At 36.2% G+C, this 20,122-nt stretch overlaps 1 protein-coding gene across 1 annotated transcript in view; it reads left to right on the top strand.

The window, feature by feature from the left end:
• The window catches only part of KCNH5 (potassium voltage-gated channel subfamily H member 5), a 336,327-nt gene that overhangs the window by 38,226 nt on the left and 277,979 nt on the right, over positions 1 to 20,122 (top strand). Inside the window, exon 4 of the mRNA XM_003408696.4 lies at positions 2,168 to 2,296. Within this exon, the coding sequence (XP_003408744.1) occupies positions 2,168 to 2,296 (129 nt within the window). The remainder of the gene's footprint in view (positions 1 to 2,167; positions 2,297 to 20,122) is intronic.

Genomic DNA, 20,122 nt, shown 5'->3' with positions numbered 1-20,122 from the left:
TTGAGTGAGAGAGATAGGAAGCAGTGGTTTGTGAAAATGCCTGAGACTCTCAAGGACTAGGGACATCTTTTTTTTTTTTTCCTTTAAAGTTGTTTCAGAAGTTTTAGGTAGGGCTCTGTGTACATCAGGCATCAAGTGTTGATGACCTTCTCTTTTCCGTGATGTAGGGGAATGCAGTTGAAGCCATAGAGCCTGCCATCTTACCAGTGATAGAGCCTTGTGATTGAGACAGCATTTCAGATGTTACTCCAAGAGGAATATTTATCAGGGTGTCAGGCAGGCTGTTGCAGTTAATTGGAAACAACTACGTACTCTCAAAATGGTAAGATGAGTGTAGCAGATAAGAGAGGTCATACTTGGGAAGCCTGTCAAAGAGAAAGCTGGTGAGAGCAGCATTTGTCTAGGGACCCAGACCTAAAAGTGATGCTGGAGTTATTCAAGTAGCAAGATTGCCTTTGAGCTCCTGAGTCTCTGCTAGTATTAGCAGCATCCCACTGTGACAGGGCTATTAAGACAACAATAAAAATACTGCTCATAGCTGCCAGTTAGTAAATACTCCCAGTAAGCTGGTTATTATGCTAATTCATTTTAACTAATCCTTATAATGGACTTGTGAGATATGGTACTATTATTATCCCCATTATACAGATGACAAAACTGAGGCTCAGAAAGGTTAAGTAATTTGCCCAGTGTCAGGTCATTAATAAGTAGCAGAGTCAGGATTAGAATCCGTATCTGTCTCATTCCTAAACCTCCTCTATTAACTATTTACTTCTTGAACTGAGAAATATCTATTCAGTCATTGATGAATACGGTATGTAATCAAGAGGTACAATATGTGTCTTAAATGGAATCTTGTTTTGTTCTGTGGTCTCTTTGGTGCTGAAATAAGACCTAAAGCTGCTCTTTCTGTCACCCTTTGGAACTGCTGTCTCTTCACGGCTGTGCCAACTTCTGTTACCCTGAGAACTTTCACTTATCTTGTTGATCCAAGACCTTCTTATATTTCTACATTCAATGCCTTCCCACCTACACAAGTGAGATGTGATGAAAGAAAAAATTCACTCCCTTCCTTACGTGTCTACTTCTATCTTTCCTGCGTCCTTAAGCAAATAACGTGGGCAGCTCTTGGCTCATTTACACAGGAAAGTTTTTCCAAACTTCGCTGTTCTTTTCCCACCATGACACTCCTTCCTTCTCAACATTCAAACTCTTTGGCCTGTCCTCAGTCATTTCCAGCTGAGCTGTTGGAACCTACTTATGACTCTTTATATCTTTCAACCTAATGCCATCAACAATGTGGAAAACAAAGTCAACTTTCCTGCATTTCTTTTATGCCAATAATTCCTTTAAAAGTATCTGCTTACAACCTCCTTGCTGTTCTTCAATTACTTCTGAGAAAGGAAACTTTTTTGCAAGTACCCCTCCCCGACTATGTCTATCATTTCCACCATGTATTTTACCAGGTTCTGTAGAGCTCTTAGGCAAGGCTTATAATTCCCTTGGTGATCTCCCACCTCACTCCTAGCATTTTGTTTAAATGCTGTATCCTGGAGAAAACTTCTGTTCACTTACCAAGACAATGTTTTTCTTCGCCTATGCCTACTTCCAAACTTGCTCCCATGAAACCTAGCATAGCATGGAAGTCAAACTAAATGAAGGATGACAGAAAGTCAAAATAAATCAAGGCATAAGGAGTAAAAAAAAAAAAAAAAAAAGGAAATCCAGAGAAAACCAGATCTTGCTTAATTTTGGATGAGGTGCGGTTTTTTTTTTAAAAAGAAATACTATTTCAACTTAATAACAATGACAACAAATTGGTTATCATTGAATGCAGTAAGTATAAAAAAAAAAAAATTTTTTTTTTTTTTTAACCTTGTTTGCCAGGTACTAGAATAGATTCTGAGTATATAACGCTGAAATGACACCCTGTGCTTTACATTAGAATTTTGATATTTTGACTTGAAATTTATGTTTATCAATTTTTGAACAACCAATAGTTGATACAAAATTAGAGGTTTAAAAATTTTTTGCAGCAATTAAAATACTGTTGTTTTGGTACTAATTATCTGGCATAGCACTTGGCAGCTGAAAGAAAAGACAGAGGCCAAACTATTTCTGAGGCTGTATCACATTCTATTGTCCTTTTTCTTTTTGTCTGTTACAGGAACCCCTGTTTGGTTTTATATGCAAATTGCACCAATAAGAAATGAACATGAAAAGGTGGTCTTGTTCCTGTGCACTTTCAAGGATATTACATTGTTTAAACAGCCAATAGAGGATGATTCAACAAAAGGTAATTTTCAATGGAATTACTCTTAAGCTGGGCCTGCCACATAAAGACGTCGTCATCATTATCATCTTCGTTTTTTAACAAAATTCACCGGTTGAACTGAAAAACATGATTTTACTTTGTGGCCCTTTATTTGCTTCAGATTCATACTAGTAATCACCCAGATCCATTTTATTTCATCACGTTGTTTGAATGAAAGTAGCAAAGATGGAATAAACCAAACCAAACACCAAACCCAATGCCCTGGAGTATATTCCGACTCACAGCGACCCACCCTGTAGGACAGAGCAGATTTGTTTCCAAGGAGTGGCTGCTGGATTCAAACTGCTGACCTTTTGGTTAGCAGCCAGGCTTTTAACCACTGCACCACCAGAGCTCCAAAGATGGAAGAGTAGTTAGGTAATAATATAAGGAGCCCTGGTGGCTCAGTGGTTAAGTGCTTGCTGCTAACAGAGAGGCTGGCAGTTCAAACTCACCAGCCACTCCTCAGCAGAAAGCTGGGATGGTCTGCTTCCATAAAGATTTACAAGCTTGGAAACCCTATGGGGCAGTTCTACTCACAGGGTACCATAGGAATTGACTCCATGACAACAAAAACAATTTAAATATAATAGGGGGAATTAAGATAGGAGAATGAAATTTCATAGAGTGTTGTTAACTTAGAACCAATATAAAGGGAGGTTTCAACACTTTTTGCTGTTTTTGTTAGAAACAAAAAGTATAACAACTTATGGGATAATTTGGGTGAGGTCAGCAGTTGGAACACACCAGCTGCTCCTTGGAAACTCCATGGGGCAGTTCTACTCTGTCCTTTAGGGTCGCTATAAGTAGGAATCGACTTGACAGCAATGGGTTTTGGTCTCTAAGAGAAGAGTTGATTAGAGTTTGATTAGTTGACATTTTCAAGTTACTTTTTGCCCTTTATTTCTTTGACTGTTGTAGGTAGGAAATTATCTTGGGTAGATGATCCTGGATTATGTAAAGGATAATTTTGTTGCTGAGATAGCAGCTGGCAAAATTCAAACATCTTGACTCCAATTTTCTTGACTGTAGTGTACAGGGAGACTGCTACAGAAACCAATAATCAGTGGCACGTACTTTTACCCTTTTTAAAATCTAATTTATTCTTATTTCATTCTCTCCAGTTATGTTTAGATTAGAAACTGATGTCATATTAATAGAGGCTTTCAAATACCCATAGAACTAGTCTTTATGAAATATTTTTAATAATCTCTTAGGAGACTAAAAATGAAATGCCTTCCTCTTTGCATTTGGCAAATGTTGCCTTTTCTTACTTCACAAAAAACCTGGCATAGAAGTTGTAGTCTTTCCAACTGTAATCATAACTATATAAAACATTTCATTAGATTTATTCTTTGCATATGAATTCACATATATAATATGTACTTGCTCAGTTTCTGGTAGCATCAAATTGCAAGAGGAGAAATCTTACAATGTGAAAACCATTTAAAGTATGATGTGGAATAATTTGCTTGCGAATGTTGCTAAAAATGTGATGTGTATTCAGTTATCTTCTGGAAGATAGAATATAGTGTTCACTTTTGGACCCATACTACTTGTCCCTTTGCCTTTTCACAATGAGCATGAAAACGTAGACCCAGTGCTTGGGAAATTTAGGATAAATTTAAAAGCTATTTTTGTTAGTAATATAGTCTTCTGATAGTATTTAGGTTCAATGTTCTTTTGTTTGTTTTAAAATTCATGGTGCTCCATCCAAAGACAGTGAAATACACATTCTCTCAAGTTCATATGACACACTTACCAAGATAAATCGCAACCTAGCCATAAAATATACCTTAACAAATTTTAGAGACTTGAAATCAAACGAAGTATGGTCTCAGACCACAGTGAAATTAAACTAGAAATCACCGACAAAGAGAATACTAGAAGATCCCCCAAATATATGAAAAATTTGTTGGAAATTAAACAACATATTTCTAAATAACTCCTGAGTCAAAGAAGAAGCCTTAATGGAAATTAAATAATGTTGTGAACTAAGTGAAAATGAACATATGACTTATCAAAGTTTGTGAGGTGCCACAAAAACATTTCTTAGAAGGAAATTTATAACATGACATGCATTTATTAGAAAGAAAGAATGTTACAAAATGATACAAGGCAATAATTGAAGCTTCTGCCTTAGGAAAGTAAAAAAGAAGAGCAATCTAAAGCAAGAAGAAGAAAAGAAATAACGATTAGCGCAGAAATCAATGAAATTGAAAACAGGAAAATAGTAGAGAAAATCAGTGAAGCCAAAGGCTAGCTCTTTAAAAGATCAATAAAATTGATAAACCTCTAGCTAGGCTAAGCTAAGCAAGAAGAAAGAGAGAAGATACAAATTACCAATATTAGAAATTAAGGAGAGTTACCGTTATTGATAACCATGAATATTAAAAGTATAAAAAAGGAATATCATAATCAGATAACTTAGATAAAATGGACCAATTCCTTGAAAGATATGCTTTATCAAAACTCACACAAGGAGAAATAGATAATTTGCCTAACCTGAAAAACCATTTATCTATTTAAAAAAATTAAATCAATAATTAATAAACTTCCAAAAAAAGAAAGCACTGGGTCCAGGTGATTTCACCAGTGAATTCTACCAAACATTTATGTAAGAAATAGTACCAATTCTCTACATTCTCTTCAGAATACAGAAGCAAAGGGAACTCATCTAACTCATTCTAAGAGGCCAGCATTATCCTGATACCAAAACCAGGTAAAGATACTATAAGAAATAGAAATAATAATATGTCTCATGAATATAGACACAATAATTCTTAATAAAATCATATCCAGCAATATATAAGGTGAATTCACACCATGACCAAGAAGGATTTATTGCACATATACAAGGCTGGTTCGACACTCAAAACTCATTCATTATAATCCATCATATTAACAGGCTAAGGAAGAAAAATCATATGATCATATTAATTGATGTAGAGAAAGCATTTGACAAAATCCAACTCCCAATCATGATTAACAACAACAAAAAAAAAACTGTCACAGAACTAGAACTGGAGTGGAACTTCCTCAACATGATAAGGAACGTCTAAAAAATCAACAGTTAACATTATACTTAATAGTAGGAGATTGGATGCTTTCCCTCTAAGATCAGGAATAACACAGGAATGTGCTAACCACTCCTATTCGACATCATACTGAAAGTCCTAACTCATGCAATAAGAAAAAGAAAGAAAATATATACAGACTGGAAAGGAAGAAATGAAACTATCTTTATTTGCAGATGACATGATTCTCTATAAAGGAAATCCCAAATAATCTACAAAAATAAAAATCTTAACACTAATAAGTGAGTATAGTAAGGTCATAGAATAGGTCAATAGTTTTCCTATATACCAGCAATGAATGGGAATTTGAAATGAGAAAAATAGTATCATTTATAATAACACCAAGAAAATCATATACTTCGGTATAACTTTAAAATATACACAGGATTCACATATGGAAAATTATAAAACACTAATGAAATAAATCAAAGTTTTAAGTAACTGGAGAAATATACTGAGTTCATGGATTCCAAAAACCAAAACCAAACCCGTTGCCCTTGTTGAGTCGATTCCTAGTCATAGCGACCCTATAGGACAGAGTAGAATTGTCCCATAGGGTTTCCAAGGAGCTCCTGGTGGATTTGAACTGCTGACCTTTTCATTAGCAGCCGTAGCTCTTAAATACTACACCACTAGGGTTTTAGATGACTCAATATTGTTAAAATGTCAATTGTTTGTAACTTGACCAATAGATTCAATAGAATCTCAACCACAGTCTTAAATAGCTATTCTTGAGATATGGACAAACTAATTCTAAAAATTACGTAGAAAGGCAAAAGACCTAGAATAGTCAACACTGCTGAAGAAGAAGAACAAAGTTAGGCTCACATTCCCTGAGTTTAAGATACTACAAAGCTATGTAGTTAAGATGACATGGCATTAGTGAAAGAATAGACACATAGACCAGTGGAACACTACACTGAGCCCAGAAATAGACCGATACAAATATAGTCAGCTATTTTTTTTTTTTAGAGGTACAAATGCAATTTAATGGAGAAAGGATAGTCTTTTCAACGGATAGCACTAGAATAATTGGGTGTCTTTTGCATAGTGTTTAAGAGCTATGGCTGCTAACCAAAAGGTCAGCAGTTCGAATCCACCAGGTGCTCCTTGGAAACCCTATGGGGCAGGTCTACTCTGTCCTTTAGGGTTGCTATGAGTCAGAATTGACTCAACGGCAATGTCTTTTTTTTTTTTTTTTAATTGCAAAAAATTGTACTAGATACATAAAAATTTTTTTATAACACTTTTCACAAAAATGAACTCAAAATGGATCATAGATTTAAATAAAAAATGCAAAACTATAAAACTTAAAAGAAAACATAGGAGAAAATTTGTGTAACCTTAGATTTGGTGTTCTGTTTCTAGATACCTCACAAAAAGCATGATACATGAAAGAAAAGTAGGTAAACTGGACTCTATTAAAATTAAAAACTTCTGAACCCCTGCTCCACAAAAGAGCCTGTTAAGAGAATGGAAATGCAAGCCACAGACTGAGAAAATATTTGCAAAACATGTATCTGATAATGGACTTACATCCAAAATACGCGAAGGATTCTTAAAACTTAACAATGAGAAAACAAACAACTTAATTAAAATTGGACAAAAAATTGGAGGTGTTTCTGAACAGACACTTCACCTCACAGAAGATGTACAAGGCAATTAAGCATATAAAAGGGTGCTCAACATCATTTATTATTTGGGAAATGCAAATTAAGACAACAGTGAGATTATACACCTGTTGGAATGGCTAAAATGATAAAAAACAAAAAACCTGACAATACCAATTGCTGATGGTGATGCAGAACAACAGTAACTGTCATTCACTGGTGGGTGCTGTTACTTTGTTAGGTGCCCTTAAGTCAGTTCCAACTCATAGCAACCCTATGTATAACAGAATGAAACACTGCGCAGTCCTGTGCCATCCTCATAATCGTTGATATGTTTGAACCCATTCTTGCAGCCACTGTGTCAATCCATCTCATTGAAGGTCTTCCTCTTTGGTGTTAAAAAAAGACAAAATTGTATACCTAGTTACTTTGGAATATATTTTGGCAGCTTCTTACAAAGCTAAACATAGGTTTATCATACAATCTAGGACTCATACCCCTAGATAGTTACCAAGCTAACCTGAAAAGTTAGGTCAACACAAAAACCCTTGCACACATGTTTATAGCAACTTTATTCATAATTGCCAAAAATTGGAAGCAACTAATATGTGCTTCAGTAGGTGAATGAATGGATAAACCAGCTGTGGTACTAATAACTATTTAGTGGTAAAAAGGAAGGAGTTATCAAGTCACACAAAGACTGAGGAATCTTAAATGCATATTGCAAAGTGAAAGAAACTAGAGTGAAAGGACTGTATGATTCCATTTGTATGACGTTCTGGACAAGGCAAAACAATAGAGACAATAAACAGATCAATGGTTGCCAGAAATTTGGGGTGGGATAGGGAGGGTTGAGTAGGTGAAGCACAGAGGTATTATTTAAGGCAGAGAAACAGTTCTTTATGATTCAGGAATGGTGCATTTGTTTAAACCCACACAACTTTATAGCACAAAGAGTGAACCTTAACGTATGCAAAAAAAAAAAAGTATATATTTCGGAGGCCAGGGGAATGCAGAGTGTGGCAAAATAACTGTAGTACGAGTATATGAAACAGCTTACTGAAGAGGGTGGGGTTATAAGGTGCTGACCTAAATAACTTTGCAGATGAGTGAAATCTGTAAGACTAAAGGCAAAAGGAAATGTGTATAGCACTGTACTCTAGTTGGAAAAGTTTTTCCCCACTGAGATATGAGTTAACAGTTTTGAATCCACTATACATGTATACTGTAATGGAGCAATTAAGTAAATGGATAGCTGTTGCTGGGAGCCAGGATTCTCACTGATGAAGTGGGAGGTTAGAGATAAATAAGGAGAAGGGGCTAGAATGATCCATATGGTAAAAGATTAGAGTTGGAAACATCAGTATGAATTCATGTTTGGCTTAATATAGATAAAGATGGTTACATACAGAAATATTTATAGAACTGTATATATACATGGGTTAGTACACATACAGTTACTTCCTTGCTTATTCAACAGAGCCAAAGATCAATGGCACCCCTGTAGCAATAAGCACACCTAGCTAGATTTTGGTTTCTTATAATACTGTCTAATTATAAGAACACACATACACAGACAAGATAGGGTATGCCAAAGGGACCATGAGCTGACCGCAAGGGCTCCCAGTGGCCACCAGGGCTCCTCTAAGGGTCTAGGCTGGAAAAATTTGAGCAACAAAGTAAATAAAATAGTATTGTAACTCAAAGTAGAGTGAAACCTGTGAGAGCTGGAACCTGATGAGACTGCCTTGTTTTTCCAGGCCTCACAAGTTTTCCGCCTTTGACAGGGTCCAGTCTTACCACTTCTCTATCATGCTATTAGTAGAAAATATTTGAGTTTTCTTTCTCTGACAGGTTTCTGCCTTACACAGGTTCAGCTTTTGCAGGGGGTTTTACTGTGTAAAATAAATATCCATAAGTCGATAGTGATATAAATAAATGTTGACTAAATAAGCAAATGAGGGAGAATAGACAAATCTCATATGTAGAAGTATTCTAAATAATTTATGTAAACACTCTCCCCTTAAAGAGGTGGAGCATATGCCCCACCCAACTCAAGTGTGGATTGTGCATGGTGACTTCCTTCCTAAGAGTACAGAAGGAAAAGAGGGAAAAAAGAGTAGCTTTGGAGACAAAGAAACCTGGAGAAACCTGATAGATACAACCTCAGTCAGATGATCAAGGTTAACAGCATCCATGAATGATAAGTCATATTAAGAATATATACCCTTGATATAATGAGATAAGAATGGCACTTTACCTCTGTGGTCTTCTTCCCCCCAAACCGATAACTCTAGTCTAATCATGAGAAAAGGTTGAACAAATCCCAAATGAAGAACATTGTATAAAATACCTGACTGATACTCCTCAAAATGGTCAAGGTCATTAAAAACAAGGAAAGTTTGAGAAACTGCCTAAGGAGACCTGACAACTGAATGTGATATAGTATTTTAGATGGGAGCCTAGACTAGAGAAAGGACACTAGGTTAAAAACTAAGGTGATCTGAATAGAGTGTGGACTTTAGTTAATAATAGTGTATCAGTATTGGGTCATTCATTGTGACAAATTTCCCATACTAATGTAAAATGTTAATAATAGGGCCAACTGAGTATTGGGTATGTGGGAACTCTCTACAATCTGAATAATTTTTCTGTAAATCTAAAATTATTCTAATATTTATTTATGACAAATTACTGTTTTTTTCATGCTTAGGAGCATTTTGAGCCTGTTTAGCAAATATTTAGTGCTTATCGTGTGCAAGGCACTGATTAGTATGTTATACTGTATTCTTTATTTATGAATGTCAATGTTTAACCTTGGCAATTTATATATTTATTTTTATCAAAAGGAGGACTATTTTGAGAGTGTTTTTCACTGGAGTCTTGGCACGGTTAAGAATTCCGTTTAAGTCAAGTTCATTTTGGATTTATCTGAAGGGTTTTCTAATTAAGTTTTTGAGAAGAATTTCACCAAAATAACATTATTTCTTAGTAGTGTAACTAACAACCTAGAGTTTTGAGTTTTGGTTCAAAATGGCATATGTCCTGCAGTCTGTCATGCAATCTTTTCTTAATTCTCATTCTTAATATCCAGTTGTTTACAGACAACCATGAAAACTCTTAAGCACGTTAATATGAAAACTAATAGACAAACTAATGCGAAAATCAAGGAGAAATTTATTCCAGTTACAAAGCAGAAGGAGAGAATTGAGGGAAACCTACCGAAGCAACAACATATACATAATATTCTCTCCATGCTCCCAACATACTACTGACGTCCTTCTAGCCACCCGAAACACAAGGCTTGTTCCAAAAATAACCCAGGTAGCCACATACTCTGCAATTTGGGAAGGATCTCTAAGCCATAGTACTATTTCTCTACTTCTGATCCTCGTTCTCTGTTAGGCAGATATTCCTCTGATCATGTAGATACTGAAAATCCCAGAAACACGAGGGAAGAGAGTAGAGGAAGACTAGTGTAATACAATTTTTTTTTGTTTTGTTTTTAAGTGAAATTCCTTGGATTAATGTGCTAAGGAAGTAGGAAAGGGAAAAGGGAAGAAGGAAGGAGTGGATGGAAAGGAAAAACCCAGCTGGCAGTGCATGCTGTGTATTATAATTTTCCATCTATTCCATCAGTCGAACAACTTCGGTTGCTATGCAGTGTTGGTAATAGAAAGCTATAGCTGCGGCAGAGCAGGAATGTACTAGGGAAAACCTCCTAAAAACGGAGAATCTGAAAGGGCGTGGTACCTTTCAATCTTCTATCTATAGATCTGTGAGGAGTATTTATCTACCATTCTCAATGGACAGAGTGGGACCAAAACAGAACCTTCACTTTGCCTTCAACAAACATGGAGTCTGATGAGATTTTGTATTATTGAAGGGTGAGGAGGGAGAACGAGATCCAACATGGGGCCTGTGATGAGCTATTATAGATGCAGAATAAGTGTAAATTCTGGAACACTTAAGGAGAAAACATATCTCTGAAAATCAGTTACTGCAGGATAAAAATTAATGGCAAATTTGGCACACTCAAACGTGCAAGAAGCTGTAGCTTTTAGGAAGCAGGAGCAAATTCTAAGGAGAGAATAGTTTGAAATTAAAAAATAACAACAAGACAAGATGAGATAAAGGAATAATTGAAACTAAGACAAGAGCAATTGAAGAATTAAAATTCTTAACTTTTATTCTTTTAATTAGAGAAAAAATGGAATTTTGCTGATAGTGTGGAAGATTAAGTCAGTTGTGTTAAGGATGTTAAGAACTCAAATCTATCCCCAAAATAGAAGACCAGGTTAAAAGGCTTAAAATGATGAGATAAATTTTGAAGGCAGGGAATGGAGAACCAACATGTAAAGACTAGGACAAGGAGCTACGTGGTAGGAGAAAATTTTTCTATACTGAAGAAAGGCCTGTAAATGAAGATCTATAAGGTTTCCTGTGTTTTAGAGAAAAGCCAATAAAAAGAAACATATGTAGACATATTTTGGCAAAAGTTTTGAACTATATAAGGGTAATTGAAAGCTGTATCTCTGCAAGAAAAACAAGTTGCCTACAAATAATTAGAATTCAGACTGGATTTAGATTTCTGTGCTGCCACACAAAATATCAGGAGATTGTGTGTGTGTGCATATGTGTGTATAAAATTTTGAGGGAAAAACACTGTGACATGAAAGTTTTACCCGCACTGTCTGGTTTTCATTCATCTATGAAGGCCGCAGAAATGCACCTGAAGATATGTTAGCTCATAAAACAAACCAATCATTTATCTTTTCTTTTAAAAGATATAGTCTGCTGAGCTAAGTGATGAAGCAAAATAAATAGCACAAGAGTGGGAAGGTCATGAAATCTCTCATGGCCATTTTCAAAAGACTGGTTGTGAGTGTCAGGGATTGAATTGGGACCCCCAGAGAGAGATGGGAATGCGATGTGATCTTGTTTAGAAATAAGGTCTTTGAAGATGTTATCAGTTAACACGAGGTCATCCTGGAGTAGGGTGGTTCTAAGCCAATGTGAGTGGTACCCTTACAAAAGAGGAGTAGAGTCACCAAGACAGGGACACAGAAAGGATGGCCATGTGACAATGGAGGTGGGTGCTGCTACAAGCCAAGGTTTGTCAGGAGCCGCTAGAAGATAGGAGAGAGGGAGGGAATAGTTTCTCCCTCAGAGCCCTCAGAAGGAATCAACGTAGCTGATACCTGATTTGGACTTCTAGCCTTCAGAATGTGAGACAATAAATTTCTGTTCTTATAAGCCACCCAATTTGTGATATTTTGTTATAGCAGCCCTAGGAGTCTAAGACGGTGAGCAATGATGAGCACTTGAACTAGATTCCTAATTACAGATATCGAAATAATTGTTATAAATCTGGTTATAAAACTGAGTTCAAGAGATAGAACATTCTTTCTTCAACCATAATAATATATTAATTAGAAGTAATTTCATAATAACCATACTTTGGATCAAATCATTTAGATTATGTTAACAAAGATTGAGAAGTGAGGTATTTTGTAAAAAATTTAAATGAGGGCCACTTGAAAGATAAAAATGCCTACTGAATGATTACTGTGTGCCTGGCATGTTCTCAGTACGTTGCATGTATTATGCCATTTACCTCTCCAACCCTATGGGGTAAGTACTATAATCTTTATTTTTCAGTTGAGGAAATTGTTGCTTAGAGAATTTAATCATTCTCCCAAGGTTATATAGTTAGTAGGTGTCGGAACTTGAGCGCGAGCAGTCTTGAGTCTACAGTGTATGAACAGAAAGCAAATGTATTCAAACCATAAAGTAAATGAATAAATAAATAAGCATATGCGTTTGGATTCTGTGATGTCTAATGTTTTTATGATTTTAGAAGAAAGAAGGGAATAAATTACTGTCCAACTCAAGAAATAGAAAAACAAATCAATACACCCAGTACTGCCTCCAGAGATGACACTCTTTTTCTTGACTATATTTGAGCTTAAGAAAGCTTTTGGAAAATTTAAAGGTACTTAATTTTAAAATTTAAAATCGGATAGATATAGCTTCCAGATCACTAAAGCAAGCAGTCTCTGAGGAAAAGCACAAACGTACAAATTTATGGACACACTCAAGTCGTCAAGTAAGCATGATAAGAAGAAAGGCGTAGGACAGCCAGATGCATTATAATGGTACGTATGAAAGCCAAAGTGGCATATTAAAAGACAAAGACTCTGAAGCAATTAAATAACAATTTTAACTATGTGCTTAAAACAAATTCTATACTTCGTCATTTTCCAGAACTCATGAGAATTTTCAAAACTTATCCATATATTAGACCACTAAGAAAATCTCAATATATTAAAAAAAAAAAGAAGGCAGAAATTATAAAGGCCATATTTCTTACTATAATACAGTAAGCTTCGAAATGTATAACAAACAGGCAAAATGAACAGGCAAAAAATTACTAACCGCTTAAAAATTGTAAAGCAGTCCCCGCAGCAGAATGTTACCTAAGTCACTCTTCCCTCAAAGAGAAAATCAACTGCAAATACACACTAATGTAGACGCTTGCGTAGTGTGGAAGCTTTACATGCCGCAGCTCTACTCTGAGGACAGTTTATGCTTTTACGGTGAAAATAAATGTCTACCTTTCATAGAGAAAAGAATATGAGGTGAGGAAATTAAGATGAAATCAAAAGAACATAAGAACAAGCCCATTAGGATTTACTCCAAGAGCTCATTCTTTGAAACGACCAGAAAAGCAGGCAACCTTTGGGAAAGCTACTTAATAAAAAGAGAGAAAAGAAGACGTACACAGTCTTAGAATGACATAACCAACTCAAACTCGCTGTTGAGTTGGTTCCAACTCATAGCGACCCTAGAGGACGGGGTACAGCTGCCCCATAGGGTTTCCAAGGTACAGCTGATGGCTTTGAGCGGGTAACCTTTGGGTTAGCAGCCTGGGCTCTTAACCACTGCGCAACCAGGCCTCCAAGAATGACATAAAGGAAATTAAAATAATAAAGGAATATCCTGTGAAACTTTAGGTAGCAAGTTATAAAATTGAAGAAATGGATGATTTTTTTTTTTGTTAAGTATGAGATACCAAAATTAAACTAAGAAGTTCCACTGAACTAAGAAAAAGTCTATACAGATTAATAAGCATGGATAGAGTGGTGCTTAAATAAAATTACTTCCTGTAAAGCCCTGAGCCCAGGTGAATGTTGTATCTTTAAAGTAACTGCTAATTGCTATGTTATTTAAATTGTTTACAAATATAAAACAAGATGAAAGGTTTCTTAATTATTCCAGCTAACATAGCGTTTGTATCAAAACTTGGCAAAGGTAACACAACAGAATAACAACAATTAGCATTTTAATTAGGCACTTTCAATATATTAATTCTTTTAAGACCCATCTCACTTAGGGATTTAGATTTTAAAATCCTAAGTAAAATATCTGTGTATCAAATCTAGCTCCACATGGCAATACCCATCACCAAATAAATGTTATTTTAAGAAAACAGGACATTTCAAAATTAGGAAATCTTTAAATATAAGCCTGTAGATACTGCAGCTGTATGGGTGTGCAACCTGAGAAGTGAGAAGGTGCCTGCACTTCATGCTCTCATGTTGTTTTCTTGAAATTCTTAATAACTTTTGGACAAGGGGCCCACATTTTCATTTTGCACTGGACCCTGCAAATTATGTAGCTGGTCCCACCTGAGGACGAGAACGGGAGAGCTTTTTTTCCAGAAATTGTAGCAGCTGTCTCCTTGTATCTCATTTCTCTGCTTGGTTCTAGGCTGACATAAGCATGAAACCGCTACCCCTGAGACATGAGGAAAATCAAATGGCTTAATTCAGTCAGAATCTACCCAAACCACAGGGTGAGAAGGAAGGAGAGAGTATTTCTAGTGGAAAATCATGGTGCTGTTCCCAGAGGGGTGGGGTATTAGATGTGTATTAATTTCTTTTGTTTAAGTGATTTCATGGCACAGTTGAAGCAGGAAAAGTACCAGTACCAGTTGCCGTCAAGTCAGTCCTGACTCACGGTGACCCCGTGTGTGTCAGAGTAGAACTGTGTTCCATGGGGGTTTCAGTGGCTGATTTCTGGGAAGTAGATCACCGGGCCTTTCTTCTGAGGTGCCTCTGGGTGGACTCAACCCTCCAACCTTTTGGTTAGCAGCTGAGCAGGGTGTGGTAACCATTTGCACCACCCAGGGACTTCTTTGTTTACAGTTTTGACTTGGTGAACGTTAAAGGTAGTGTTATGAATTACGTATCCTATTTACGAAAATGAAAGTTGGCAGCATTTTACCATGAGGTTGGGTAAAGGGTGCAATTGCTGAAGGGCTGACTTTTATTTCTCAAATTAATGACTCTCCATTTATCTGCCTCTACTTCCGTTTTTCTGCATCCTCAAATCAGAGTCACAGGCTCTTTGTCAGGTACAGGCTCTTTTGAATGCATAATTCATTCTCACAAATAATGATATTTCAATAAGCTGCAGACAACTCAGACCACTTGATTTTTGAATTATGGGTTTGATAGACATGTAAATTAGAATTTATAAGGAAAATCAGACCCCATTGTGAAAAACAGTAGAGTAAAATATCTCTTTCTAGTGCTAGAATTTATAGAGGAAGAGCTTATTTGACATAGATTTGTATTTTGAGAGTATTCTACACCTTCCAAATACATAATAGATTACAGAAAAAGTGTTGTGCAGTGTATCAATGGCGTATATGAGCTATTTTCTATTATTCATGAGAGCTATAAATTTAATATGAAAAATTCAATAGAAATAAAATATTTATGCTGTTAAGTAATCATCCTACTATGCCTACTGTAAGAAAGTATGTTTTGGAACCTTAGTACAATAATATATATTTTGTAACTTTTTAAGTAAAGGGGACAGTGGAGCTCTTGGGAAATAGCTGATGAGATTTCATGATAACACCATGATGTCAAAATGGTTAGTGTCTAGGGCATTGAACCTGGATACAGTAGACTTGCTTTTTATTCAGCCTTCTTTTAGTACCAGAGTTACTTAACATGAGGCTTTTCATGACTCTTATGGAAATATTTTATTCTCCTTGTCTGACATTTATTTATTCTTTTTTTCCATCACAAAGTGCTGATGAGTACACAGGATGGTACAGGCACTGTTCTAGGTCCTGGAGATACAAAGTCCCTTTCCTCACACCCAGTGAATGTGCCTCACTCATAGGATATAAGGAAAGGGACTTAAGTGATTTATAAATATATATATGTATATCTAAATATATAATATATAAAGTATATATGTAAATATATGTGTGTGTACACACACACACCCACACCAACCCATATTTTTGTTTATTTTATTGTACTTTAGATGAAGGTTTATAGAACAAACTAGTTTCTCATTAAACAGTTAGTCCACATATTGTTTTATGACATTGGTTAACAACCCCACAACATGTCAGCACTCTCCCTTCTCAACCTTGAGTTCCCTATTACCAGCTTTCCTGCCTTCTAGTCCCTGCCCAAGGGCTGGTGTGCCCCTTTAGGCTCATTTTATTTTATGGGCCTTTCCAATCCTTGGCTGAAGGGTAGACCTCAGATACCCATATTTTAAAACAAATAATGAGCGCTTTCTACATTTGTTTGCCAACCGCACCCTCTCCCCGTGAAGTATTAAGCATAGCTATGCCAATTTTTTTTTTTTACATGTTGCTGTAAAAAATTAGCATGGCATGCTTACAAACTTGGGGGGAGAGCACAGTTGGCAAAGAAACATAGGAAAAAATATTTGTAGAAGGCGTACGTTATTTGTGTAACATACGGTGTATATGTATATATAATTTTTTTCTGATTGCTTCCATTTTCTCAGTAAAAGAGAAAACATGGTTATACACTGAGAGTGAGCGTGGTGAAGGCCTTGAGGAGGTGCGGAATGTGTGAGCAAGGAGAAGTAGGCATGAAATGCTTATTTAACCCTTTTAAGGCCAAATTATTTTCTCCTTTGAATTACTTGTTGATACTACGCATTTTCACTAATGAAGGCATGTTGGTTAAGGACCACTTCAGAATTTTTGTTATGAGTTATGGATTTTGATACCCATTATCTGGGATCATGTATGTCCCAGTGGCCCCTGGACAACATAAACCATGCTGATATAAGTCAATGATAAAATTTTTTTTTTTTTAATTAAAAAAATTTTATTTCTTGAATGAACAAATCTATCTTGGAAGAAGTACAACCAGACTGCTCCTTAGAAGCAAGGATGGTGAGACTACGTCTTACATACTTTGGACGTGTTGTCAGAAGGGGTCAGTCCCTGGAAAAGGACATCATGCTTGGCAAAGTACAGGGCCAACAGAAAAGAGGAAAACCCTCAATGAGGTGGATTGACATAGTGACTGCAACAGTGAGCTCGAGCATAGTAATGATTGTAAGGATGGCGCAGGACCAGGCAGTGTTTTGTTCTGTTGTGCAAAGGGTCCCTATGAGTCAGAACTGACTCGATAGCACCTAACAACAACAACAACGTTTCCTGAAAATTTGTAAAACATGAGGTAAAACACAAAGGCATCTGGCAATGACTGCATATATTTTTTATTCTAGTCTCCTTCTTCTTGGCCTCTTCATTATTTTTCATGAAACTTTGAAAACATGATACAATATATTCTCCCTTACTGCAAAAACAGTATTTACAGCCCAAATAAATAAAGCCAAGAGATTTTTTTTTTTTTTAATCCCAGGAAAATTACCACTACAATGCATTCTTCATTACTGCAAAAGTAGTACTTAGAAGCCAAATAAATGAAACTGAAGGAATTTGAATCTCAGGAAAATTAACACTACTACTGTATTCTTCATTATAACAAAAGCAGTACTAACAGCTAAGAAGCAGAAACAACTGCCCTCTGGAATCCTGCAGAACTGCTCACAGTGGCGTATTCTACTTGCTACAGTGAAAGCAATGATTGGGCCCCAGGATTGAATGCAGGGTAAGAATAATTTACAGGAGTTCCAGTCTCTTGAAAAGTACCACTGCAATGCATTGCTCCCTATTGAAAAGGCATTTTTTACTGTTCAGAAGCTGGGAAAGAAGGGAGCCAGTAACACCTGGAAACAATTAATGGCATAAAGGAGAAAATGGCCACTGTGTCTGAATGAAGACTGACAATAGCTTATTCTCACAATAATTACATTCTCACAAGAACAGAGTAATTGGGAAACATAGTCAGGAGACTTATCTCACAGAAATAAAGACAAACCTGTCAAAAGTTTAGAAAATTCATACATCTGGGAGGCATCACCTAAGACAGTGCTCAGGCTTAACAAAAATCAGGCTCCCATTCAGGAATTTTGAGTTTCACACATTTCAAAAAGCTTCCACCTTGAGGCCAAACGTGTTAAAATTGGGCTGCTCCTTTCCAAAGAACTCTAGAGGCATAAAAAGGATCTTGAAAACGCTAAGAATGGAGCACTGAGTGGATATGGGAAATAGGAGAAGATTGCTGGGCAGCACTAATGCCTACTTGTGGCTAGTGGTCGTGAGTTTCACTAAGATCTCTGAGTGTGGTTATGTTTGACTCCACTCCAACCGAAGGGGTATAGATGTAAAGGTAGGTAGAGAGTTGGATTTAGCCAGAGTTGGGATTTGATCAGTTGAGTAAGTGAGAAGAATCCAGAAGCTGTAGGTTTTAGAAGATCAGGGAGTATAAGGTGTTTGCAAGTAAGTTGAGGGTGTTTGCCAAATTTTAAAGATATACTTAGAGAATAAAATTTCTGCACAGGATATAAAAAAGTGTCTTAGAATTTCAGAACAGACAAGTGATTTCACACACTGGAAAAACCAGTATGTAATTTAAAAGCAAGGGCTTTTTACTTTCTTAATCTGAGAAGGGGCCAGTGATAGGAGCAAGGATTGAAGACTTCCGAGAATTGGCCAAGATGGGTTAGAAATGACACCAACCGCCTTCTACTTGGGTAGCTATTTTACCAGGAAACTCGGATATAAAGTTGAAAGACTTGAACAAACTGACTAACTCTGTTTTATTTCACAATCCTACTTGGTACAGTGACTTTAACTTATGATGGGAATCAACTAACTTGAGTGCAATTCTTCCACTCAGTGAATTCTATGATCACCAAAATTTTTGCCTTTTAGCTAAATAATACTGGGTGATGTCAACAATACCTTTGAATTATACCATGATGGGTGGTTGCAAAAGACATTGAAGGGGGAGGAAATCAGCTTTGATAGAGTAATTAATATGTGGCAGGAACTTTATATTCATTATTACTCTCTTCCTATAATTCTGAAAATTGGTATTATTACCTCCATTTTACTGTTGAAGATGTTGACACTCAGTCTGACTGATTTCAAATCCCATGTTTTCTTCATTGCCCCATGCTGCCTCATCTTTTCCTATGAAAACTTATTATTGAGGCTTCTGGCCACCTTAATCCCCTGCTCTCCTTTCTCTCTACAAAAACTAAGCACAAGTTGAGAGCCACTCTGATTCTAATAGAATTGAGCTGTTTTGAACCAAAGAAATTTACTGATAATAATTTAAGGGGGTAAGGTGTTCTTGTTATCTTTTGCTCCTAGTATTGACATATTGGAACAGTTGTTCAGATAAACCAGTCAACACTACCTGATACATCATTGGGGAAAAATTACAGCCAAGAAAGCCATTCTGTTGATTATCCACATGTGTCCTGAAAGAGATAGCCCAAATTTGTGCCCATTTATACTGTATAGTATTTTCAAAAGGCTCCAAAACTGCCAAGATATTTACAGTGTGAAATATCCTATACCAAATAGATATGGCGCCTTCATGCCAATAATCGAGGCAAAACAAAAGACAAAAAACCCACAAACCTAGAATGAAAATAACAGCAAAAGTAGCAGCCTTTTCCCTTGTGGGAAGCCCATGGTTTTTCTTTAGAGAAGAAACAGATGAAATATGAGTAATTATACTCTTTAGTCTCTCTAGCCAAGAGTATAATTGTTTATCTAAGCTTTTTTCTTATAGATTAGAATCTTGTATTACAGTCTAGTAGATTGATTTAACTGCCTCTGTGACCTCCTTTTATTCTTAAGATTGGGCAGTCCATGACAAAGAGGCTAATTGCAACCCAATAGAGCTAAA

The sequence above is a fragment of the Loxodonta africana genome, chromosome 10, assembly GCF_030014295.1.
Source record: "Loxodonta africana isolate mLoxAfr1 chromosome 10, mLoxAfr1.hap2, whole genome shotgun sequence".
In the NCBI taxonomy this organism is placed as follows: Eukaryota; Metazoa; Chordata; class Mammalia; order Proboscidea; family Elephantidae; genus Loxodonta; species Loxodonta africana.
Note: the sequence above shows the minus strand (reverse complement) of the source record. Positions and strands in the feature narration are given on the sequence as shown.